An 18,389-nucleotide genomic window follows, 5' to 3' on the forward strand; every position below is an offset into this window, starting at 1 on the left:
AGATGCAAAAAATAATAAATTTTTTCATGAATATGTTCGCGTGTTATCTCGTGGTGAATATTATATAGTTTCAGAATGATCCCGGCTAATTCCAGAAAGCTGCGTAATGGGGCGCTATGTGAATTCTACTAAAGTACTAGTACGCTACTATTCCCAAATCAAATGTATACAATAGGTATTATTATATAAAGGGGGGGGGGGGGGGGGGTCGTTTTTTGATTCTTTGATCGCCAGTAACGGCTTTCGTTTTGAACACCACACACGCTGATCGCTGATGGGTATGAAATCATTGCAGGATCAAGCTGGAATTGACGTCAGATGTTCCTTACCTTAGATCGGGTTTATTCCAAAAAGAATATTCCAACTGTCTGATCACGATTTCCAGTATTGATGTCCATCTGGTCCCGGACATAATATGGCACAACTTATCCATCGAGGGGCATTGGATGCGTTTCCAAGTGATTGTGTGAACCGCTAGACTTGCCTGAACCAATATTATGCGCCTGGAGGGGTTTAAATGTAACACACGGTCTGGAACAGGGTTTCATGCGTTCTCGATACTGCCGCCTAGCAGGTTTTGGCCGGTACTGCACTTTTTGGGTCTCTAGATGGCGTTCACTCGTAAAACATATAGGTCTGTGAGTGTAATATTGATATTAAGATTGAATAAAAGAAAAAACGATCTAAAAACTTATATACGTATTTTTTTTTATCCACTTTTTCTCCTTTTTTTTCTCCCATCCCAATTTCGCTGTGCCAATTCTCCCCTCCCCTGTCTTGAACGTTGCTCGCATATGCCCCCACATGGCCGGTTGTAGGGAGGATAGAAGCCTTGTATCACGTGTCCCCTCCGATACACGAGGAGGCAGCCTGTCGCATCTTTTCACCTGCCAAGCGCGGACTCTCATTGGCGAGGTGTAACGTGTGGGAGGCTCACACTACCCCCGCCATTTCCTGCCTCTGCTGTGCAGGCGTCCCCCAACCGACCTGTAGGAGTCGCTGTCCACAACGTCCAGATTACCACCCATCGACTTCTACCCGCTAACTCTGCCAATTGAGTTAGTATGACGGCCGGCCCAAGCCGGAGGCAACGCCGATTCGAACCTGGTGTCTCTTGCGTTGGTGACGAGCGCAATGTCCGCTGCGCCACCCAGCCGCCTCACGTATATATACGTTTATGGCGCTGGAACGTTGGCGAGCAAACACATATATATATATACGTGGTTGGCCGTGAAAGTGTTAAGCAACAGAGCAGATAACAAGAACAAGGTGACATGACTTAACGAGGTAAGAAGGTTTACGATCTGACAGCTTCCCTACGTTTGGGGAGGGTTTATATAACAGCTGTCACTAATGACAATCACCTGTACCTAGTTAACGATAATGAGAGGTGGTAGAGTGAACAGAGAGAGGCAGGAGCACTGACAAGGTAGAACCATGACCGTAACGTTTACTCTTCTCTCTCAGGCTTCTCACTGTTGTCTTCCTGCAACAAATCATGCCTTGCAGGATTTCAGAATGAGATTTTGGAGTGAGATTTCTGTTTCAGTGGCAAAAACAAGCACTTATAGTGGATGTACTTGGTAACCAAATAAAATGTTCCCCTCAAAAACCACTTTAGTTCAAAGAAAAGTACTGGAGGAACCCCTACTTTAGAGGCCTGCGTTCTCGGTAGTGGGGCTAAATATCACACTCAATCTCTCAAAACAAATGCACAAAACTCTTTGCTGTCACAGAAAATTTACTGAATGCTAAATAAACCTCATAATGATAGAATCAAGAAATACTGTTGTACTGGGTTTGCTATACTGATTTAACAGAACATTGCGTATCCCTTACAGGGTCATCAAAACCAATAGGATTTTGTCTCTAGGGGTCATGCATGTTTTTTTGTGGCTGTATGACTAATGGATCAGAAGAAATAAGCTCATTTGAACATTTGGGCCTGATGGTGATTTTGGTGAAGGTCATGGGGTCACCAAAATCAATAGGTTTCTTCATCTTGTGATCATGAATGTACACTGCAAATATCATGGCAATCTGGCCATTCATTCTTGAGATATCTTGGTAGGACCAGAGTGGTGAACCAACCCTGGCTGGTGGGGTTGATCTGGGCTAATGTCAAACTGTGTCTCGCTGTTTTCCCCAGAGGAGGGCTTGAAGCCACCAGACAGGCATGACACTCTGATGTCCTTCCACACCATCGGGAGCAGTAAGGAGGTCACAGGCTCCACCAGCACCCTACAGGTAACACAACAGGAGCCCATATACAATGCCCTCATCAAGTATTAGATGTCTCTCATAGTGTGAGTGCAAGATCAACCTGATAAAATACAAGGCAGTTTTTCCACAGTCTTTTTTGTTCATATTTACCTCAGGTAAAATAATTCACGACAGCACTGTATATCCTGTCACTATCAGAAACATCCCATGTAAACATCACATCCTGTTTACAATAACCTGGATAAGCCCCCCCCCTCCTGATTCTGAGAAACATGGATAGATTGGGATAGAAACAAGATAGTTGAGATAGAAACAAGATTGTTGGGATAGAAACAAGATCATTGGTATAGAAACAAGATGGTTGGGATAGAAACAAGACAATTGGTATAGATGGTTGAGATAGAAACAAGATGCCAGGATATGCCCATATTAGCCAGGATACAGGATACTGTATACAGGTACTTACTGTCTGTAGTTTTACAGTCTGCATACTGTGTGTGTGTGTGTGTGTGTGTATGTATGACGTTAGCGCCGCTGACCAGGTCATGGATAATAGATTTTTCAGCCCGCTTCACTAGCATGCATAAGTACACATATACTATCGATAATCTTGCGTTTATTTGAAAACGATTAATAAATCAGCCGAAAAATGACAACGTGTTTTGTGTATTCCACTAAAGAGCTATTATCGCGGAATTTCTCTGGAATTACTAGAACTCTCCAAAACTATACTCGTATTCAAAACGGTATAAAACGGAAATGTACCAATGAAAAAACAATCCGTTTCGTACATGTTGACTGCAAGCAAGTCATTGATAAGCGAGGGGTGTTTTAAACCCCTTTGTGTTTGTGTGTGTGTGTGTGTGTGTGCATCATTATGTGATTGTGTGACCCCTTAACCTCTTAACACATTCGGGGCCATTGGGATCCGTCTAATCTCACTCTATAAAGCCAGTTTATCATAACCTTTCATTGTGCGTGAGGCTGTTTGTAGAGCTAAATCTAATCTGTCCATTGTCATTGTCAATTGACACTATAAACCGTTCCTTCAATATGCCTTAAAGAAATAATTGTTTCATCTATACGTTCCCATTTTATAGCGTCGTGAATATAAGCGTTATTTATACCAGATTGTTCTGGGGTATTTCCTGGAAGGCGAGATATAGGGTGCTAAGCTAATAAAGTTAAATCGAATGGCGTTTCGGCTATAGACAAGCTAGAGCTAAAACTCAAAATGCATATTATCGGTATCATGGTCCACCATGAATGCATGAAAGGGGGGGGCGGGGGACGTCGTTTCTGATGATTGATTACCAATAACGGCATTAGCCTCATTAGCCTCATACGCTGACTGGGTGGATGGCTATCAAAGCAAGGCCCGACCAGGCTGAAATTGACGTCAAATCGCTCTTACCTGTGGCCGGTTGGACTGCAAAAAGGATTTCCCAGTTATCGATCGCCATCTGGTAGATCCATATGTCCATTGGCTGATGCTATATTCAGGGCTCCAGACTAACTTTTTTCACCACCGTCCCAGAACCGTCCCGAAATACAATTTTAACCGTCCCAAAGTGAATGTAACCTTCCCAAAAATCAAATGTCGTTTCTTTACTTTGGTTTTTGTCGTCTATAGTTGTTATTGCCATAAGAAACACCATTCAGAGAAGGGGAGAATAAATTGATTTAGTCAAAAGGCTCCCAGGTGGAAAGATTTCACAAGAATAATTATGATTAAAAATAAATAAATATATATATAAACTATATACTTTAGGTATAAAAAAAAGTGTTTAACAAGGTGCTAGTATAGGGATATTTGGTCACGGTGCTGTTATAGTCAACCAATTGGAGCCATGTTGATTATTCCTTCCATAGGAAAATATATTTAAATGTATTTGTATTTTATTTCGTTTTAGTTTTTTTTGTTATTACAAATGTGTGTGTTTATGGTTGAAAATGTTAGAGATAAATAAAGATCAAATCAAATCTAACTGAATAAGTTTATCCCTCTTCTAACAAGAAAGAAAAACGTAGTTTAGCTTTAAACTATATAATGTCATTGCGTCCAGAGATTCCACCTTTGATAACTAAAGTAATGACACTTGACTAGTAATGAAACATGTCCCTTAGATCGCGCTGTCCTCCTCCTGGTCGATATTGATAACTGCTGCTAAAATAAAATAAAATAAGTCCTGAGTCGAGACTCTGTGCTGCTCCCAACGAATCCCAATAGTATGCAACTGCAGAGCCGCAGAGCCAGGGGCGCTTTCAGGTCCGGTCACAGGCCCGCTCAACAGCGCCCCCCACCCAATGGCTGAATTGCCAATGGCTGAATTGGAGTATCAAAACAGCATTCAAAGTGTATATTTTCAGCACTACATTTGTTTAACAATGATTTGAAAATTTGGTGAATTCTCTGTGCATTGCATTGGAAAAAGGTGAGTCGCCACGCGAGGAAATGGCTAAATCCAGATTTAACACTGCCATTGAGATTTGCCAGAGATTTGGCCCTATTCATAGATGTATGACTTGGCCATAATAAGATCATTTATAGGCCTGATATTCTATATTCAAGCGTTATAATTCAAATTGCATGTGTCCGGATGGCAAAATTCTGCACTGTATCTACAAAAAAAGCTGTAAATCATCTCCCCTTTATTCATTTGCTTAGATTTGTACACTTAATCTCAAGAAGGTGTTGAATGAGCTCAGTGAGCGAAATTCCTCCAAACTCGATGTTAGCATGGTGTTATTCACCGTCAAAGATGCAAAGAAAAATTATAATTTATATTCTCCTTTGTTTCATCACAATTTACTCAAGCATAATAATAGACACAATACCATGGTCAATACCAAGAACATGCAAATTGACCTTGTAGAAGTGGAGCAATCTTCCATTTACTTGGGCATGTACTTTTAGGCAGATTTTCTGAAAATATGGCTGCAGCTTAACAGGTTAAAATCACAACGAAAGCCAGCCATATTCTTCATTCTACACCATTCATATATTTCTTTATGTGTCTGTGTTTGTTTTTAAAGATGGACCTGAATAGTTAGTATAATATAGTAAATCAAAGTATCTTCTATCTTTCTACCAGAGTTTCAGTAATGCAGACCTTGTGGACGAGGAGACGGTTCCAGGGGAGAGGAGTAGCTTGACGCCACAGTGGAGGTGCTACGCCAAGTACATCAACTCTCAGCAGGTCCTCCTCACCTTCCTGCCTGCCACCTTCACAGGTACTTCCTGCACTCATCCATTCATCCAGACATCCATGGTCATTCGTTGAAAATGGCCCAGCCAGAGAATGTCTTTAGGTACAAAAATGAAGTGCATGAGGCATGATTTTGACTATACAGATTGTTATTTGTGCAGAACTTGTCACCAGAGAGCCTTCTTCACATTCTTCCCCTGGGGAGGGAGAGCTTCTCTGTACTTCCCTGAAATCTGAGTTGCATGTGTGATGTCACTAATAGGTTGAACCTATCATGGCCCAATATGTGGCAACTTGACACCATTAGCTTCAGCTACACAGAGTAGGATATTGACATGTCTTGAAAGAATATAAGCTGCCGACTTGGAATTCCTGGTAAATATCAATGGGTGCTTGTTGTGCATATTCATAGATCCTTGCATCTCAATGAGCAGAAAGGTGTAGAGATGCTGCTAAACCATTTTCAGTAGTTTATGAACAAAATGGTGGGGAAACCATATGTATACAAATTGCTATTCAATGTAGAACATTTCTGTAAGAAAGATGCCCTGATTTGACCTTTTAACCAAAGTGGAACTTCTCCTGCCAGACGTTCAGTTGTTGTCGTGGTCCAGGCTGGAGCCTGAGACCCACGGGAGTGTCCTGGAGGATGAGGACTGCACCCTGACCCCCGGCAGCAAGTCCCAGGCCGACGACTCCTTCTCTGGCTCCAATACAGGTGCTGCTGGGCTGGAGAGGTCCGAGTTAGTTCTGCCCCCGGGCCCCCAGTCCCCTCTTAGAGGGCCTGCCGAGAGCCTGACCACTGAGAGCCTGACCACTGAGAGCCTCACCACGGACCGGTGCAGCTGGGAGAACAAGACCTCAGAGAATGCAAGCTCAGTGTCTGGTACGTGAATGGAATTCTGCAGTTTTCTCTTGAATTTCTTGGGTTTTCTGGGTTTTCCCTGGCCCAAAACCAGGCAGAGGTGGTATCTCAGAGTTAAAAAATAAAATAAAAAATTTTATCCACTTTTTCTCCTTTTTTTTCTGTGTTTTTCTCCCATCCCAATTTGAGTCGTGCCAATTCCCCCCTCCCCTGTCTTGATCATTGCTCGCATGTGCCCCCCCACTGGTCGGTCGTAGGGAGGGTTGAAGAATCTATCGCATGTCCCCTCCGATACATGCAGAGTCAGCCAGCCACATCTTTTCACCTGCCAGCGCGGACTCTCATTGGCGAGGTGTAACGTGTGGGAGGCTCACACTACCCTCGCCATCTCCTGTCCTTGCTGTGCAGGCGCCCTGACCGACCTGTAGGAGTCGCTGTTTACAACGACCAGATTACCACCCATCGACTTCCCTCCCGCTGACTCTGCCAATTGAGTCAGTATGACGGCCGGCCCAAGCCGGAGGCAACGCTGACAGCCGGATTCGATACCGGTGTCTCACGTGTTGGTGACGAGCGCTTAGACCGCTGCGCCGCCCAGCCGCCAGTTTTAAAACACACTATCAGGTGATGTAGATGCCACTATCAGGTGATGTAGACGCCACTATCAGGTGATGTAGACGCCACTATCAGGTGATGTAGACGCCACTATGAGGTGATGTAGACGCCACTATCAGGTGATGTAGACGCCACTATGAGGTGATGTAGACGCCACTATCAGGTGATGTAGACGCCACTATCAGGTGATGTAGACGCCACTATCAGGTGATGTAGACGCCACTATCAGGTGATGTAGACGTCACTATGAGGTGATGTAGACGCCACTATCAGGTGATGTAGACGCCACTATGAGGTGATGTAGACGCCACTATCAGGTGATGTAGACGCCACTATCAGGTGATGTAGACGCCACTATCAGGTGATGTAGACGCCACTATCAGGTGATGTAGACGTCACTATCAGGTGATGTAGACGCCACTATCAGGTGATGTAGACGCCACTAGTTGTTCATTTAGAGTCTAGACTATGAGGTTTACATAGTTTACACCTCCACTAGTTGTGGAAATAGCGGTTATGGTGATTTTTTATTTATCTGTTCAACTAATTTGATGACAATGTAGGCCTTTGCCCTTGAAACTATAAAATATGAACCATACCTGAAATAACGCATATTGGATCTTGGGGTAATGACTGTTGTTCTCAGTGTACTGGTTTGACATTCTATATTTAATGGTATGATGAATAACAAGACGGATATGGCTGAATATGAACATACCTGCTAGAACAGTGGAAGAGTGCAAACACACATTGTGTCATTTATGGCTAGAACAGCTGTTCTATCAACCCATGGAGTCTAGACCTCATTTTGTTCAGAGGAAGGAGGTCTGAAAGCATGACAGCTGAAATAAAAATCTATAAATACCTGTGTTTTGCTGAATAGGGAAGCTTCCTGGGGAGAGAAATGTCACAATACTAGGGCTGTCGCTAACGATTATTTTCGTATCGATTAATCTATCGATTGTTTTACAGATTAGTCTATTAAACTAAACTATTAATTTACCAGAAAAATCAACAACAATTGATTCTATTTGCAATTTAATATTTCAAAATGTTTTACTAGTATCCTCAGGTCACATGGGTAGTTGCCTCTTTGACACCACCTACTGAATACCCAGAGTAGGAGATGAGCCATGTCGTTTATTTATGTCTATAAATGCTGTGTAGTGTGGATGCCTACTGTACATGAGTAGGGTGAGTAACCTACATGCCATTACTGTTTTTTTTAATCTATCGACTCATTATAGCTACTTTATTATCTTGAAATAATATAACACCCGCCCGTTACTATGACATTGTTTATCATTACATACAATGTATCCATGCCTGTAGCTAAATGCTAAGCTAAAAAGAGAGAGGGAGAATAGCTTGTAGCAGACTTAATGATTTTACAATAGTTTTGCTAATGAAGTGAAATATTTATTATCATCAACTATCCAGTTCGTTTTTTATAGTGTAACTTTTAGCTACTTCATTGATCATCGTCATTGAACGTACAGAGAAAAAGAAAAAGAGAGAGGAAGAGAGAGAGATGGGCTCATCTCAGCCCCCCCCCCTTCCTCACTATTGGAACTCCACGAAACTCCTATAGCTTAGCTTAGTTAGCGTTAGCGTTTAGCAGCTAACGTTAGTTAAGGTTTTTACTGCGACGTGGGCATACAGGAATGGCGAGGATGTAAAGCATGTTAGACGCATTTATTGGACCCGTTGCTTGCGGAGTTGACATAGAAACAGCGCGACTCGCAAGAGGAGTTATCACAGGCTGTAGAACGCAGGGCTGAAGAGCTGCCATAGCTTCTAAAATTGAAGGTGGGGGTATCGGGCTCAGCCCCTCCCTTCCAGCTGGGGCAAAACACGGAAGTTATCAAATGCAAGCGAAAAGCCCACTGTCGAGTCCTGGCTCTAGGCAGAATCACAAATAGTGGTTTAACTTAAGAAGTTATTTATATTTCGAACGTGATTTACTGCACACTAGTTAGATTACACGTTGCGAATGTTATGACTTTGAACACCTGCCATTTCTACCGCAAAAGACATACAAGTAACAACAATACGATGTGTTGATTGTGAATATGCAAATCCACTCAATTTCATGGCCGATTGTGTGTCGACACGGTTGACGAATCATGACAGCCCTACACAATACGCCTCAGTGAAGTTGCATTTAGGTGTTATTTTTACAGTATGTGTCCAGACAGGCCTGCCTTGCCTGCAAGTCAGAAAAGGAATAATGAATACCGTAATTCCTCTAATAGTGACCGGTATTCAATTACAAACCGGGTCTCTATTAATGGCTGGATGCGCTCTTGAGCTAAGCAATTATAAGCCGACCTCCTAATACAAGCCGGGTTACTAATATACTGAGCTGCATACTGAGCTGCTGAGGTAAAGTTACTTGATTTCACTTTGAAAACGTTGAAATGACCAGTGACCACCTGTAATTGCACTGTTTACTATTTCATACAGTACTTGGTTTCAATAAATGAACCCAGTAAATTTTACTGGGTTCAAACTGACACAAAATGTTGATTTATTCATTATGATCTGTTTGAAAATTAGAAATATAGGCCTCTCTCTTATACATGCCTCCTCCTAATAAAAGCCTGGTACCCGCTACAGTTTAAGCAAATACAAGCCCGGGTCACTATTAGAGGAATTACGGTATATACATTATTGCATTGACCCTAGGTGTATAGGTGCAGGTCTGACTTGTACTACTCTGGCTGGACTTGGTGGTTGTTCTTTTTTGCGGTTTTATCTCCTTATTAGAAGCGTTACAATTTCTATCCTAACACTCTCATTTTTATCCAGGCGCAGGAGAGATGAAGGACGGAGTCCAGTTCTCAGAGCCCCGGAAACCGGACGTCCACATCACGTTTAGCAGGCAGGCTTCCCAGCAGAGCTCCGGCGACGCTAGCCGCCTTTGCTGCCCCGTCTACGTGTACAACTGCTCCCTGGAGAGCCTGAAGGAGCTGCTGGTCCACCCACTCTCCGGCCGACAGTCCCGGGACGTCTTCTTCAGGTAACGACCCGGTACAAGCACAACAGGACCTTACATACAGCACCAAGACACAGTGCAAGACATACACGTAATGTAGGTCAGTAGTCTTTGCAGGATGGCAAGTTGTGAAATGGTTTGCGAGACATTTATGCACATGTATTGGGACTGCCCACCAGTTAAGACATTCTGGAAAGATGTGACCCAACAATTATCAAAACTCGTATCTTGGAATATACCTGTACACCCCTCGGTATTACTATTGAATGATGTTTTTGAGTTTGCAGTAAATCCACAGCTAAAGAGATTGGTTTTATCGGGTATCACAGTAGCTAAAAAGCTGATCGCATCACGCTGGTTTCAACCGGAAAAAATGTGCCGGAAAGTTTGGTTTCTTACATATCTCGATGTGATTTATCAAGAAATATATACAGCAAGAATTCTGGGTCTCAATGAATCCAAAATGTCAATGTGGTTAGAAGTGGTGGAGAGAATAAAAGCTAGCTTATAATGGTAGTGTCTGGTTAGGTGCGAGGGATAATGGAGGTACTATCCAAGGTGGGGTCCGGGAGGGGGGGGTTCGAGCTGGAGCATATGTGTGTAGGTTTTTAGATAACAGGTATTAGGGGTATATCCTATATAAGACAATTAACTAAAATGTGATTTCATTGGATGTGCACTGACAACTAATGCTTGTATATCTTATCGTGTGTTGTCATGTTTGTTTATGTGTTTGTTTAAAAAATAATAAAAAAATAAAATACGAAATGGTTTGTGATTTAAACTAGAGGAGCCATCAGTATTTTGTCTCATGCAAACTGACCATATAGAAGATCATTAATCGGAAATCGGTATTTAATAAGAAAGTAATTAAATGTATTATTGTGAGTGGCTGGGTAGCGTAGAGGACTAAGCACTCGCCTACCACCCCTTCAGCAGCCCCGTGCCTTTTCATAATCGCAACAAGCAATCGACAAAACAATTACTAACCTTCACACGTTCCCAAAGTGTTACGGGCTCCCCCCAGTTCACACGTTCCCAAAGTGTTACGGGCTCCCCCCAGTTCACACGTTCCCAAAGTGTTACAGGCTCCCCCCCAGTTCACACGTTCCCAAAGTGTTACAGGCTCCCCCCAGTTCACACGTTCCCAAAGTGTTACGGGCTCCCCCCAGTTCACACGTTCCCAAAGTGTTACAGGCTCCCCCCAGTTCCCAAAGTGTTACGGGCTCCCCCCAGTTCACACGTTCCCAAAGTGTTACGGGCTCCCCCCAGTTCACACGTTCCCAAAGTGTTACAGGCTCCCCCCAGTTCACACGTTCCCAAAGTGTTACGGGCTCCCCCCAGTTCACACGTTCCCAAAGTGTTACAGGCTCCCCCCAGTTCACACGTTCCCAAAGTGTTACAGGCTCCCCCCAGTTCCCAAAGTGTTACAGGCTCCCCCCAGTTCACACGTTCCCAAAGTGTTACAGGCTCCCCCCCAGTTCCCAAAGTGTTACAGGCTCCCCCCAGTTCACACGTTCCCAAAGTGTTACAGGCTCCCCCCAGTTCACACGTTCCCAAAGTGTTTAATATAGAAGTACAAGTTTTGTTACTCACATTTCTGTTTACTTGTTGCCCGATGCCTGTTTTTTTTGTTCCAGCTGAGAGGTAGCAGCTGGATAACATAACGGTTCCATATCCTGAAGTCTTATGTAGTACAGGTCCAAAGTTCATAACAATCGCATGGAAAATGTGTGTTTCACAAAGGTTTTTGTAATGTGTGTACTGGCGTTAATCCGGCAAGATTATCCAAAATGGCCGTCCGCTGCCATTCATTTCGAGGCTCTAGTCAAAACAAAGTACTTCTCCGGCTTCTTCTACCCCTTTCTCGTTGCGATCATCCCCCGGCATGGGATATCCCTGGCTCCAGAATTGTATTGGCTACAAAGGTGATCAATAATCTTCGCCATCAGAGGTAACTGGTCCGTTCAGGACCATTCACAACCGGACGTGGTCACTTGTCCGAAGGGCTTGTCAAATGACACTCGTCGGATGTTTCGTCATTTAACTCGAGACTGAAAGCACGCAATAGGTCGAGAGTGGTGTCGATCGAACGGCGGGAAGAGGGGGTTGAGGTTATAAACAGCTTTTCAGGTGAGAATTGGTGGGGTGGGTTTGTGGCGTTTTTATCAGTGTACAGTTTGTATCTGTTTTTGTAGAAAATAATAATAAAAGACATAATGGGAATGCGGACGACTTCCGGCTTCGCAGCGAGGCCAACTGGTGAGGACTGTGTGCAGACCGGTCTCTCGTCTCTCTGTGTGTCCAACGTGTGTCCTTCCTCTCCCGGCAGGTCCGTCTCTCAGGAGCGCAGCGGCATGTCTTCCTGGACCGACCTCCTGGTTCCGCCCCACAAGCACAAGGAGCTGTCCAACTACTGCAGCCTGCTGCAAGAGCACTATCACCAGAGCTACGTCAAAGGTGCAGCATTTCATTTAGCCACAGCGCTTAAAGGAACACGCCAACATTATGGGAAATGCGCTTACCGTCTTCTCCAGAGTCAGACAAGAAGATGAATACCGATTTCCTCTCTGTGCGTTCAGTAGAAAGCTATCTTGGCTGCAAGCTAGCCTGGCTTAGCCCAAATGAATGGAAGCATATACGGACCATTAGCCTAGCTTAAAACTCAGGGAGAGTAGATTTGTATCTATCTTCTTGTCTGACTCTGGAGAAGACGGTACGTGTATTTCACATCATGTTGGCGTGTTCCTTTTTAAAACGGTCACAACAGCATCGTAAAACACCCCTAGATAAAACTCCAGAGAGAATGGGGGGGGGGGGTGTACTTGTAAACGACACTAGATGTTCCCTGCTGTAATTTACACCGTTTTACAGCACTACAGGGGAAATGAGATTGCCAGTACGCAGAGGGAGTATACAGGGTGGGGGTGGGGGGTGGAGGTAGCACCCAGCTCGCTCCACAGGCTTGGCAGAGTAACGGCTCCATCTCTCACAGCGTCTGCCCCGTGGCAAGAATAAATTAAAGACGTCTTTAAGCTGTCTGCCCAGGATTGCCCTTTTTGTGCTCTATGGCAAAAGCATCTGTAAATGTCAGTCAGAGAGATTAACTAAATGACTTAGTGCCCCCCCCCACACACACACACACACAACACACACACATCTGACAAGATGATGGATTTACATTCACGCTACTGTCTTACGGAGCCAGTCAAGGCAGCGTTTATTTTTTGTGTATATTCTTCCTCTCTTTGATGGAAACAAACGGGTTGCAGTATATTAAAACAGCATTTTTGCAAAAGTAATCAATATTTTAAATAGCCGATTCTGGTTTTCAGTGTGACACTTTTTTAAAGGAACATGCCAACATGTGCTTACCATGCAGAGTCAGGCAAGACGGATACAAATTTCCTGACTGTGCGTTCAGTAGAAATAGAATAGAATAGAAATTCTTTATTCATCCCGAGGGAAATCTGGCAAGCTATCCGGCTGCAAGCTAGCACAAATGAATGGAAGTCGATAAGGACCACTAGCCTAGCTTAAAACTCTGGGAGAGGTATTTTTGGCCAAGAGCTAGGCTAGCTGGTCCGTATCCGCTTCCATTAATTTGTTCTAAGCTAGCCAGCTTTCTACTGAACCCACAGAGAGGAAATTGGTATCTACAGTATCTTCTTGCCTGATACCAGGTATAGTTCTATCTTTATTTAAACTGATTTATAGACTTAGACCATCAGTCGGAGTTAGGGATAGGTACCGAATTCGGTACTTTTGAGGTACCGAACCGAAACACGTCGGTACTACCGAGTATCGAATCAAGTGAGAAACCAAAAAAAATTATAATAATAATAATAATAATAAAAAAAAATTATTATTTTTTTTTTTAATTTTTTTAATTTTTTTTTTTTTTGTCAACGTTCACACGCACAATATATGCTTACCTAGGATTTGACTTGATTCAACAACAAAGCAGTCGGAGCAATGACAAGCCGAAAACTGTCGAAATTGTAGTTATTTGAAGTTTTGATTTTTTTTACGACTGAGGTAGGTAAATTAAATTTCTTGAGACTAAAGTACCGAAAAAAGGTACCGTTGGGTACCGGTATCGATTCACAGGTACCGGTACCGGTATCTGTTCAAATGTGAAAGGTACCCATCCCTAGTCGGAGTTCAATGGACAGGAAATTATCGAGATATAATACATTTCTTTCTCCATTCTAAAGAAACTACATCCTTATATATTTTTTTTATAAAGATAGAAAATAAAGTTGCTTTGATTTCTGATTTGTTTTTAGTGATGGGGGCGGGGTCTCACATCCTTATACCCTACTTAGCCTGATAATATCCTGATAGCCAGTGGTGTTGCTCTGCTCTGTCAGGCGTGTACCGGAGCCTGCAGCAGACCTACAGCATCAGTTCACAGGACGTCCTGACGGCCATGGACTACTGCGAGGAGTCCCTCCAGGAGATCGACATCACTTCCTTCCTGCAGACACTCTGCGGTCACGTCCGGGTGTTCCGGGAGCGTGGCGAGGCGGCGGGCGGCGGCAGGGGGGGGGTCCGAGGGCCACCCGGCGCCCCCCCCACCTTTGTCATCGGAGAAGCTGAAGAGGAGGGCTTGGTAGCCTCTTCATCCAGGTAGGACTCGTTCACGTGTGCAGGGACAGCAAGGGAATTTAAAGGGACACTGCAACCAAAAAACAACGTTGATTTATTTTGCACATCATTTCAAACACATCCAAACTCCATCCAGTTTTGCACACATTAATTTAGTTTGACAGTTATTGAGAGTAAATTTGGTTTGAATATGGCCACCGGTGATGTCATCGGGGTTGTGTTAATTGTGTTAATTACAGCTCAATGAAATTATGTAGATGAGAAAATAGCAAAATAGCTGAACTTGTGTGTTGATCAAACCCGACCAACCAGCGCTGTGTTGACTTGGCAGCATTGAGATGGAGGACGTCAGTGAAGTGGAGTCCAGAGGCAAGTCTTCTGCCTCCATGCCTCCCCTGATCCCGGACCAGCCCAAGGCTGTGAAGATCCCAGTGTTCCCTCTGTCTCCCCTGATCCCGGACCAGCCCGCGGCTGTGAAGATCCCAGTGTTCCCTCTGTCGTTACTTCAGATGCAACAGAAGTGTGAGGTGTATCCTGATCTGCACAAGATCATACAGGTACCGTACTGTTGAGCATATGGATTGCTTCCGGAAACATGGAACATTATTTCAAATGTGTGTGAAGGTGATGGGAAGATCACATGAAACCAGATGAAAAGATGTTCAAACATAAATAAAAACACTAGCTATACGGCGACAGTGGCTCAGGAGGTAGAGTGGTCGTCTGGTAATCGCAAGGTTCCTGGTTCGATTCCCGCTCCTCCCGGTCAGTGTGTAAAAATTTCCTTGAGCAAGACACTTAACCCCTAATTGCTCCCGATGAGCAGGTTGGCACCTTGCATGGTCACCTCCGCCGTCGGTGTGTGAGTGAATGGGTGAATGTGAGCAACAACATTTTTTAAAGCCCTTTGGATAAAAGCTGCTATATAAAAATGCACCATTTACCATGTAACTTTAAAGCTTGTAAATGATAGCTTCTTGGCTAGCTGGATTTGATTAGATTCAAATGTATTGTCATTGTAACTGAGGGGTACAATTCCCTGACTGTATTACTAGATATGATACTTACTACCACTACCTTTGTACTTAATATTCGGCCACCCAGTACTCGGCATAAATATATTATGATGAACACTGTCACGTAGATGAAACGGATCCAACACAAATGTACGAATTAGAAATAGGTCTTTATTTCTACACAGCGATGGTGTGTAGAGCAAGCACTTAATCAAATCAATCACATTTATGAATGGGAATTAGTATGCACTTTTATGGCAAGAGTATTCGTCGGTATATCAATAGAGAATGTCCAATCTCTGAAGGCGCAGGTGGTACATATACGACCTGGAATAGTTTAAGGAATAACAGCAATGATACTTTAATGATTATAGGCTGGATACACTAGGGGGGGGGTTAATCCGGTCGCTTGTAAGCCGACAGGAGTAGGAAGGGGGGGGGGGGGGGGTATAATCCGGCTGCCTCATCCGGCCAAGGGTATCCCAGGTGAACCCACTGTAGTGCCGTTCAATGCGCCGGCGATCCTTGGACCACAGATGAAAGCAGGTGGACTCTTTGTGGGCCGGCGTCCTCCGGTCCACGGAGGAGAGACGTGAAGCGACCTCGTCTTGCAGAGCGTCTCCTCACCTTGCGTCCTCTCCAGGGGGGGGGGTTCCAACACACGGCAGTGTCGGGGGTCTTTATCCATGGAATAATCAACGTATACAAAGCATAATCCGTGCCGGGGAAGGCGGGCTGTCGTCGGTAGAATAATCCGGTATACAGGTCCACTCGCTCGTCGGCTCTGGGGCTCCTCGGGTGCAGCTTCACGTGGGGTCAACCACCCTGGATAAGCAGCCAGTTCTCTGCCCGAAACGATGGGGTACTGACTACGGTAGTATTCTCACCGCACGAAGCACTATATATTAACAGACTATTATTAGCTTAATAGACTACGTCCAACTCGACGATATAGTGCCAAATATGACTATTCAAATATTAATATACACGATGTCTCAATACCGATGGTAAGCCGAACTTGGCCTTACTCCCACACGTGGCGTCGCGGGGAGGCTTTACGTCTGTGACTCTATTGGAGGGTAAGAAACTGGACTGAAAAGGAAGTCCTACTTTAGTAGCGCAGTATATATACGCACTATGAACAAATAGTCCCATTAGTGGTGCGGTAGCCAGATTCCTACACGGAACTAGGACTTGTTCGTACACGTTGAGCGGTACGTTTGAACTGGGTCTGGGGGGTATGGCAGCCTGGCACCAAGGTCTCGACCAATAGTAGAATGGAGACTATTATGGGATGTTCAGTAGGCTAGAATGGATATTCAATGCATATTGTACAAGGAATATACAAGGGATATCAGGGAATATTAGAGAATATACAAATACAATTAAATATATATATATAAATAAATATATATATTCGGTTTAATCTGGCCCTTCACAACAGCCACCCCCTGATTGGTCCCAGACCTAATCAGTTAAACAGAGACAGATTAATCGCGTTGTCTATTTACACATAAGGGTTTGCTGTAGGGTCAGTCAACTTCACAAAGTCATAGGGTTATAGGGTCATGGTCATCATCGATTGTGTCTGGGAGTCGGGGCAGTTCTATGAGCCTCGCCACGGGACGGGTGTAAGTGCGACCCTGGACAAGCACTTCAGCTGCTCGGACCTTGCCGTCGGCACCGGTGATCACTTTGCTTACGCGGCCGGCCGGCCACATAGCTCTGGGCAGTGATTGATCAATAATCATGACGACTGTTCCTTCTGTCAAATTGTCTCTCTCCTTTACCCACTTCTGGCGGGTCTGTAGAGACGGTAGGTAGTGCAGTAGGAAACTGCTCCAAAACTTGTCGGCTAATACTTGGCTGTACCTCCACATTCGTCGGCCGTTCACTTCTTCAGGCCGGTACATTGTCTGGGGTCATGCAGGATCTAGCCGCCCCATCAGGAGTGTGTTGGGGGTAACTGGGTCGATATCCGCCACATCACTGGAGACATATCCGAGGGGCTTCGAGTTAAGTACTCCCTCAATCTCCGTGAGGACTGTCATTAGGACTTCTTCCGCCACAGTCTGGGCCCCAAGTACTGCGTACAGGGCTGTCTTTATGGAGCGCACTTCTCGTTCCCAAGTGCCACCGAAGTGGGGTGCGTTTGGGGGGTTGAATTGGAAATCAACCTGTGCTGGAGCGAGGTGGGTCTTAAGTTCTGGGCCCATAGCTTGGAAGCTCTCTCTCAGCTCTCTTTCGCCGCCTTTGAAGTTTGTCCCATGATCGGACAATAGGGTAGACGGTCTTCCTTTCCGTGATGTGAATCTACGGAAGGCCATAAGGAATGAGTCTGTGCTCATGGTCGGGAGAAGCTCGATGTGTATCGCTCTGGTGGTCATGCATTTGAATACAATACCCCACCGCTTCTCGGTTCCTCTTCCTTTCTTTATGTGCAGCGGGCCAAAGCAGTCCATACCCGTTGAGTGGAATGGCTTGTCACCGATTCGGAGGCGACATGGAGGAAGGTCAGCCATCCTTGGTATGCTGGGCTGCGCGCGCCACTTGCGGCAGTCTAGACATGTTCGCTGGAAGCGTCGTACCGCCTCTCTTCCTTGTAGGATCCAGTAACAACGTCTGATTTCCGCGAAGACTCTTTCTGCTCCTGCGTGATGTACATCCTCATCGTATTTCTTTATAATCAGCTCTGTGACCTTGTGTCGGCTGTTCAATACGATCGGGTATTTAATGTCATCCGGTAGATTGGGGGCTCTGCGTAGGCGGCCACCCACTCTGATGAGGGTATGAGCGTCGCTCTCGGGGGCCAGATGAATTAATCTGCTGTCGGATGGGACGGGCTTTCCTCC

General features: G+C 44.7%; 1 protein-coding gene across 1 annotated transcript in view; it reads left to right on the forward strand.

Annotated features, from left to right (window-relative positions):
• The window catches only part of szt2 (SZT2 subunit of KICSTOR complex), a gene marked incomplete at its 5' end in the record, with an annotated part of 217,160 nt that overhangs the window by 44,122 nt on the left and 154,649 nt on the right, over window positions 1-18,389 (forward strand). The window contains 8 exon segments of the mRNA XM_084308487.1: window positions 2,150-2,247; window positions 5,319-5,457; window positions 6,022-6,318; window positions 9,724-9,934; window positions 9,936-9,986; window positions 12,243-12,370; window positions 14,284-14,542; window positions 14,853-15,078. Of these exon segments, the coding sequence (XP_084164613.1) occupies window positions 2,150-2,247; window positions 5,319-5,457; window positions 6,022-6,318; window positions 9,724-9,934; window positions 9,936-9,986; window positions 12,243-12,370; window positions 14,284-14,542; window positions 14,853-15,078 (1,409 nt within the window).

The sequence above is a fragment of the Notolepis coatsorum genome (assembly GCF_963971535.1).
Source record: "Notolepis coatsorum genome assembly, chromosome: 2".
Classification (NCBI taxonomy): Eukaryota; Metazoa; Chordata; class Actinopteri; order Aulopiformes; family Paralepididae; genus Notolepis; species Notolepis coatsorum.